General features: G+C 31.5%; 1 protein-coding gene across 4 annotated transcripts in view; it reads right to left on the minus strand.

The window, feature by feature from the left end:
* Positions 1-6898, minus strand: part of LOC135949434 (very low-density lipoprotein receptor-like) — a 439308-nt gene extending 432410 nt beyond the window's left edge. The window contains exon 1 of one of the 4 annotated variants that reach the window (XM_065498994.1): positions 5994-6898. In XM_065498994.1, the coding sequence (XP_065355066.1) occupies positions 5994-6672 (679 nt within the window). In that variant the 5' untranslated portion in view covers positions 6673-6898. The remainder of the gene's footprint in view (positions 1-5993) is intronic. The other 3 variants (XM_065498996.1, XM_065498995.1, XM_065498997.1) reach the window with 3 other exon arrangements.
* Between the last annotated feature and the right edge of the window lie 1639 nt (positions 6899-8537).

Consider the following 8537-nt stretch of genomic DNA (forward strand, 5'->3'; position numbering starts at 1 on the left):
AAACTTCATCAGACTCTGATGAGTTTTTCTAAAGAAAACTTCATCAGACTCTGATGAGTTTTTCTAAAGAAAACTTCATCAGACTCTGATGAGTTTTTCTAAAGAAAACTTCATAAGAGTCTTCTTCAGAGTCTTATGAAATTTTCTTTAGAAAAACTTATCTAGAACTCTCTCAACATCCTGCTTAACTCCAGAAGAATGTCGCTGAACTCTGTCAATATGTTGCTGATCTCTAGAGACATGTTGCTTATATCTTTAAACTTCTGCAACATTTTGCTTAAATCTGCCAATATTTTGCTTAATACCAATCTAAATTTTAGTTTCTTTTAAAGAATTTTTTTTCCAAACGTTTAATTTTAATTGCTAAGGAAAACTTTTTAAATGCATTCATAAATGATTTAATTTAGTACAGAAATTCAGCTAGAAAAAACCTTAGAATAAATTTGAAAATTTCACGGTCTTTAACATAAAAATGACGTAGTACTAGCAAATTAAATTAAAAGAAAATAAAACTTAAGAATAAAAATAAAAAATTAAGTATTCAGCCAATTAAATACAATAAAATTATGCAATTTTTTTGGTTTCTCTTCTATTTCCTTCTTTAAAATTAATGAATGCAATAATACCAAGGGGAAAAAAACCAATGAATGCATAATAAAATAAATTAAAAACTAAAAGTTAAAAAGCCAACAATAGTTTGCCAATAAATTAAATGAAATTAAATTTTCTAAGTTTATTTTTATATTTTTTTCAAATTTTTATTTATATTTTCCTTGTTATTTGCGAAAAGAGCAATTAGAAGAGAGTGGCAACTCAACCACTTGTTGTTTATTGATCAATGTTGGCTTGTTTGTTTGGCATAAAGAGCAGAGAGTAAAATAAACAAACAAAAGTGACATTTTCTATTTGTAGTGTTGCCAACTAATGTTGAATGTTGTTATTATTGTTTACCTTTTCAAGTTGTTTTCTGCCGGCCGGTGGAAAAATGTAAACACAATAAAATAAGAAAAGAAAACAACACAACACAAAAAAAAAACATTTAAAACAGATTACAACACCAAGTGCTAAATAAACAGACACTCTCACACAATTAAAAACTCTCAATTCCCTTTTTGCTCTTTAAAGGCAGCATGCAAAGGAAAACGAGTAAAATGTGACTGGAAAAAAGCAGTTAAGAAACAAATGAAACACAAACTTAAAGGCAAAAGGTAATAAAAAATAAATTTCGCATTAAAAGAAAATATAAATAAGGAAAAGGTAGAGAAGTAGAGGTAGAGGTAGAGGAGGCAAAACAAACAAAGTAAGTACAAAAATGCAGACAGTCAAGCGACATTCAAAACAGTGGGCTGTTAAAAATCGATATTGCAAAAGTTTAAAATAATAAAACTTCTAAATTTCCTAGGCAAGCATCCTCAGATTTCTGATGAAGTTTTCTAAAGAAAAACTCCTCAGAGTCTAATGAAGTTTTCTAAAGAAAAACTCCTCAGAGTCTAATGAAATTTTCTAAAGAAAAATACATCAGAGTCTGATGAAGTTTTCTAAAGAAAAATACATCAGAGTCTGATGAAGTTTTCTAAAGAAAAATACATCAGACTCTGATGAAGTTTTCTAAAGAAAAATACATCAGACTCTGATGAAGTTTTCTAAAGAAAAATACATCAGACTCTGATGAAGTTTTCTAAAGAAAAATACATCAGACTCTGATGAAGTTTTCTAAAGAAAAATACATCAGACTCTGATGAAGTTTTCTAAAGAAAAATACATCAGACTCTGATGAAGTTTTCTAAAGAAAAATACATCAGACTCTGATGAAGTTTTCTAAAGAAAAATACATCAGACTCTGATGAGGTTTTCTAAAGAAAAATACATCAGACTCTGATGAGGTTTTCTAAAGAAAAATACATCAGACTCTGATGAGGTTTTCTAAAGAAAAATACATCAGACTCTGATGAGGTTTTCTAAAGAAAAATACATCAGACTCTGATGAGGTTTTCTAAAGAAAAATACATCAGACTCTGATGCGGTTTTCTAAAGAAAAATACATCAGACTCTGATGAGGTTTTCTAAAGAAAAATACATCAGAGTCTGATGAGGTTTTCCAGAGAAAAACTCCTCAGAATCTGATGAGGTTTTCTAGAGAAAAACTCCTCAGAATCTGATGAAGTTTTCTAAAGAAAAACTCCTCAGAATCTGATGAAGTTTTCTAAAGAAAAACTCCTCAGAATCTGATGAAGTTTTCTAAAGAAAAACTCCTCAGAATCTGATGAAGTTTTCTAAAGAAAAACTCATCAGAGTCTGATGAAGTTTTCTAAAGAAAAACTCATCAGAGTCTGATGAAGTTTTTTAAAGAAAAACTCATCAGAGTCTGATGAAGTTTTCTAAAGAAAAATACATCAGAGTCTGATGAAGTTTTCTAAAGAAAAATACATCAGACTCTGACGAAGTTTTCTAAAGAAAAATACATCAGACTCTGATGAAGTTTTCTAAAGAAAAACGTAAATTTTATCTTTTCCAAACTTCCAACATTTACACTTTCCTTGACCTCCCCACTGTGCATATTTCCTTACAAAACTTCGCAAAAAAGCACTATAATTCATATAAAAAATGGTTTCTTTTCCACTTTACCTCTTTTTTTTGTTATACGGTTAAACTAACCACAACTGTATGGGTTTGTCGACGTTGTTTAAGCCAAGAATGCAGACAACCGTCTGCAGTAACCAATTACCCAAATGTTAAAACGTGTATAGAAATACTAATGATAATCGTAATAGCAATCATCATCATCATTATTATCACAATCGTCATCATGGTTAAAACACAATGATGACGTTATAAAGTAAAACAACAAATACACACAGAGCGCAACAAACAAGCCTCCTAAAAGAAATGGTTAACAAAAAACTTACTTCAAAGCTTGGTAACAGCAAAAATAAAACTGGTAGTAAGTAAAAAAAAAAACCAACCATGTCATAAGCAGGGAGTTGCAAACTTTTTCAAAAGGGGAAATTTTAAAAACACCAAATTTATATTGAAAATTTTATAAATAAATATGAAAAATTGTCTTACAATTTGTTTAAAACATAATAAATAATCAATGATATTTTCCCTAAAAATATCTTTGCTAATCTCCACAATATCTTAAATTTATTCTCCTTTGTTTATATTTTAATAAAACAAAATCCCTTTCTATTAAAAAATGGTTTATTTTTTAAAAATCAACGTCAATTTATAATATCGAATTAAATTGTTTCAAAATTGGAAAATTACCAAAAAATTTCAAGGATAAAGTGCAAAAATCTTGTTCGAAATTTTAATTAAAAAAAAAAACAGAAAATTACTGAAGCAATAAAATTAATCTGAATTAATTTAAAAGATGACAATGCACTTGTCTTAAATCAATGGCAAATTGACAGCAGCACAAGAAATTTTTGAAAATTGTTTCTAAAAAAAACTCATCAGACCCTGTTGACATACTCTAAACGAAAACTCAACAGACTCGGATTAAAGAAAAACTGATCAGACTCTGATGAATTATTCTTAAGAAAATAACGCCAGACTATGATGAAGTTTCCAAAAGAAAATCTCATCATAGAAATCTCATCTATAGAAAAAGTCGTCAGATTATGAGCAACTTTTCTATAGAAAAAGTCGTCAGATTATGAGCAACTTTTCTATAGAAAAAGTCGTCAGATTATGAGCAACTTTTTTATAGAAAAAGTCGTCACATTCTGAGCAACTTTTCTATAGAAAATGTCGTCACATTCTGAGCAACTTTTCTATAGAAAATGTCGTCACATTCTGAGCAACTTTTCTATAGAAAATGTCGTCACATTCTGAGCAACTTTTCTATAGAAAAAGTCATCAGAGTCTGAGCAACTTTTCTATAGAAAAAGTCATCAGAGTCTGAGCAACTTTTCTATAGAAAAAGTCATCAGAGTCTGAGCAACTTTTCTATAGAAAAAGTCATCAGAGTCTGAGCAACTTTTCTATAGAAAAAGTCATCAGAGTCTGAGCAACTTTTCTATAGAAAAAGTCATCAGAGTCTGAGCAACCTTTCTATAGAAAAAGTCATCAGAGTCTGAGCAACCTTTCTATAGAAAAAGTCATCAGAGTCTGAGCAACCTTTCTATAGAAAAAGTCATCAGAGTCTGAGCAACTTTTCTATAGAAAAAGTCATCAGAGTCTGAGCAACTTTTCTATAGAAAAAGTCATCAGAGTCTGAGCAACTTTTCTATAGAAAAAGTCATCAGAGTCTGAGCAACTTTTCTATAGAAAAAGTCATCAGAGTCTGAGCAACTTTTCTATAGAAAAAGTCATCAGAGTCTGAGCAACTTTTCTATAGAAAAAGTCATCAGAGTCTGAGCAACTTTTCTATAGAAAAAGTCATCAGAGTCTGAGCAACTTTTCTATAGAAAAAGTCATCAGAGTCTGAGCAACTTTTCTATAGAAAAAGTCATCAGAGTCTGAGCAACTTTTCTATAGAAAAAGTCATCAGAGTCTGAGCAACCTTTCTATAGAAAAAGTCATCAGAGTCTGAGCAACCTTTCTATAGAAAAAGTCATCAGAGTCTGAGCAACCTTTCTATAGAAAAAGTCATCAGAGTCTGAGCAACTTTTCTATAGAAAAAGTCATCAGAGTCTGAGCAACTTTTCTATAGAAAAAGTCATCAGAGTCTGAGCAACTTTTCTATAGAAAAAGTCATCAGAGTCTGAGCAACTTTTCTATAGAAAAAGTCATCAGAGTCTGAGCAACTTTTCTATAGAAAAAGTCATCAGAGTCTGAGCAACTTTTCTATAGAAAAAGTCATCAGAGTCTGAGCAACTTTTCTATAGAAAAAGTCATCAGAGTCTGAGCAACTTTTCTATAGAAAAAGTCATCAGAGTCTGAGTACCTTTTCTATAGAAAAGGTCGACAGACTCTGAGCAACTTTTCTATAGAAAAGGTCGTCAGACTCTGAGCAACTTTTCTGTAGAAAAAGTAGTCAGACTCTGAGCAACTTTTCTATAGAAAAAGTCGTCAGACTCTGAGCAACTTTTCTATAGAAAAAGTCGTCAGACTCTGAGCAACTTTTCTATTGAAAAAGTCGTCAGACTCTGAGCAACTTTTCTATAGAAAAAGTCGTCAGACTCTGAGCAACTTTTCTATTGAAAAAGCCGTCAGACTCTGAGCAACTTTTCTATAGAAAAAGCCGTCAGACTCTGAGCAACTTTTCTATAGAAAAAGCCGTCAGACTCTGAGCAACTTTTCTATAGAAAAAGCCGTCAGACTCTGAGCTACTTTTCTATAGAAAAAGCCGTCAGACTCTGAGCAACTTTTCTATAGAAAAAGTCGTCAGACTCTGAGCAACTTTTCTATAGAAAAAGTCATCAGACTCTGAGCAACTTTTCTATAGAAAAAGTCATCAGACTCTGAGCAATTTTTCTATAGAAAAAGTCGTCGGACTCTGATGAATTATTCTAAAGAAAAGAAAACTCTTTTCTATAGAAAAATCAGAGTCTGATGATCATTTCTACTGTGTGGTACTTTTCACAGTTTTCGACTCCCTGTTTAATGTTACGACTGTTACAAAAACGTCTTAGAAATAAACCATGAGTACCAGCATGAAAAAGAAACAAATAAAACTAAACTAAACTAAAAAAAAAGAAAAGCACATTTTCATTTCCTAAGGCTCAAAGAGTTATTTATAAATTTTCTGTTTAACTTAAAAAAAAAGAAGAATAATCTTAAAATAGTTACAAACAAAACTTGTACGATTTGGCTAAAAATAAAACTGAAACTTAAACTTAAAAAAAAACACATTTATAAATAAAAACTTGATAAACCAGACACGTTTCTCATCGCCAAACTTCATCATGTTGGCAATGAGCATCTTTAGTAATAAGGAAAAAATGCAATTTTTGAAATAAATTTTAAAAAGGTAAAAGTGTTTCTAGTTCGAAGTAAATAATTAATATTTAAATATCTAAAAATAAAGGGAAATATTAGTTACTTACCTATGCCCAAGGGCGTGCCAATCTTGCCTGAGACATTTAAAAATTTCATTTCCTTATTTAATAAATCTCTACTAGTGAACAATGATGGAAAAGCATTTGATGAGGAGGAGGAGGAGGAGGAAGACATTAATGAAACTGATGACGACGACAAAGGCGACGAAGTCGTAGATGAAATTGAAGATGCAGATGCGGCTGAAATGGCACTACTTCCGCCACCACTACTACTCTGAGTTAAACTATTTGCTGCAGCTGGTTGATTTTTACCTTTAACCGCTGACGACGGTGGCGGTGGTGGTGGAGGTCCCAGCGTATTGGCCCGAAACGAATTCAGTTTCTCCAGTATTGCCGAACCACTTAGATTGGGCATAAGGAAACTGGGCATGGCCGTTGTAGGTTGAGGAGCGCCAGCTTGACTGGGATCGGCAGCAGCCGTAGTACACAGTTTACTGATACTCAAAATGAAAGTGATGAAGATGAAATTCGAAGAGGTAAAACTGAAACTGATCAATTGCTGGATTTTGCTTTGATAGTTGGAGCTGTCGCTAAAGAATTTACTGATCTTTGGTAGCTCGTCACTGGCGGTTTTACTACCACTGTTGCCGCTGGCGCTGTCAGTTGTATGGTGACTGAATTCGTTGTTAAATGTGTAATTTGGCGGATTTAAAATCAATGTTGCCATTTTATGTTTAATTTAATTGAAATTTTTTTTTTAATTTTTTTACAACAATTTTCTTTTGAAATATATTTTTTATGCTTTTAATGATTTTAATTGAACGAAAAAAAACTTTTAAAGTGGATTTTAACACTTATCACTTCACTTTTATTTATTTTTAACTGAATTTTTTAATTTTTCAAATTAAAAATTTTTATGCAGCACTTTTTTTATTGATATTTTATAGAGATTTGCTGGGTAATTAGATTTTCAATTGACTGGAAGTAAAAAAGAAAAGAAAAATATTTAGTTAATTTAAAAATTTAATTGATGTATAGTTACAAATAATATTAACAGTTCCTAATTCTGAGCAACTTTTTTAAAGAAAAAGAAGTCCGACTCAGAGTGAAAAGTCCTCAGATGGAAACGGTAGTCAGACTCTAAGCAACTTTTCTACAGAAAAAGTCATCAAATTCTAACGCACTTTTCTGTAGAAATAGTCATCAGAGTCTGATCAACTTTTTTCAGGAAAAAGTCATCAGAGTCCAATGAACTTTCCTATGGAAAAGGTCATCAGATTCTGATGAATTTTTATCTAGAAAAAGTCATCAGATTCTGAGCTAATTTTCTCTAGAAAAAATACTGAGAATCTGAGCAACTTTTCTGAAGAAAAAGTCAACAGACGAACTTTTCTATAGAAAAAGTCGTCAGAGTCTGATGAACTATTCTTTAGAAAAAGTCATCAGAGTCTGATGTACTTTCTACAGAAAAAGTCGTCAGACTCTGAGCAACTTTCCTATAGAAAAAGTCGTCAGACTCTGAGCAACTTTTCTATAGAAAAAGTCGCCAGACTCTGAGCAACTTTTCTATAGAAAAAGTCGCCAGACTCTGAGCAACTTTTCTATAGAAAAAGTCGCCAGACTCTGAGCAACTTTTCTATAGAAAAAGTCGTCAGACTCTGAGCAACTTTTCTATAGAAAAAGTCGTCAGACTCTGAGCAACTTTTCTATAGAAAAAGTCGTCAGACTCTGAGCAACTTTTCTATAGAAAAAGTCGTCAGACTCTGAGCAACTTTTCTATAGAAAAATTCGTCAGACTCTGAGCAACTTTTCTATAGAAAAATTCGTCAGACTCTGAGCAACTTTTCTATAGAAAAAGTCCTCAGATTCTGAGCAACTTTTCTATAGAAAAAGTCCTCAGATTCTGAGCAACTTTTGTATAGAAAAAGTCGTCAGACTCTGAGCAACTTTTGTATAGAAAAAGTCGTCAGACTCTGAGCAACTTTTGTATAGAAAAAGTCGTCAGACTCTGAGCAACTTTTGTATAGAAAAAGTCGTCAGACTCTGAGCAACTTTTGTATAGAAAAAGTCGTCAGACTCTGAGCAACTTTTGTATAGAAAAAGTCGTCAGACTCTGAACAACTTTTCTATAGAAAAAGTCGTCAGACTCTGAGCAACTTTTGTATAGAAAAAGTCGTCAGACTCTGAGCAACTTTTCTATAGAAACAGTCATCATATTCTGTTGAAGTTTGCTATAGTAAAACTGATCTGAATCTAATGAAGATTTCTATAGTAAAATGTGTCTGATTCTTGACCAGTTTACATGAAATTAATTGCGTTATTTAACACTTTCATTTTAAAATTTTTATAAAATCTTTTCTCTAAAAAAAATGTTTTGGTTATTAAATGATTTCAGCAGATATTTGTATTATTTGACTTTATCATTCCGTCTCTAAATATTTTTTGTTATTGTTCTTCATTATCTCTAACGAACAACAAAAAAGTAGCAACAAAATCATGTCAAATTGTTTTGTATCTTGATAAATGGGATTATTTAACACCTATTTGAAAATCTTTTGAATAACAACGAAATCTTTACGTATCAGACTATGT

Source organism: Calliphora vicina, chromosome 1 (genome assembly GCF_958450345.1).
Source record: "Calliphora vicina chromosome 1, idCalVici1.1, whole genome shotgun sequence".
In the NCBI taxonomy this organism is placed as follows: Eukaryota; Metazoa; Arthropoda; class Insecta; order Diptera; family Calliphoridae; genus Calliphora; species Calliphora vicina.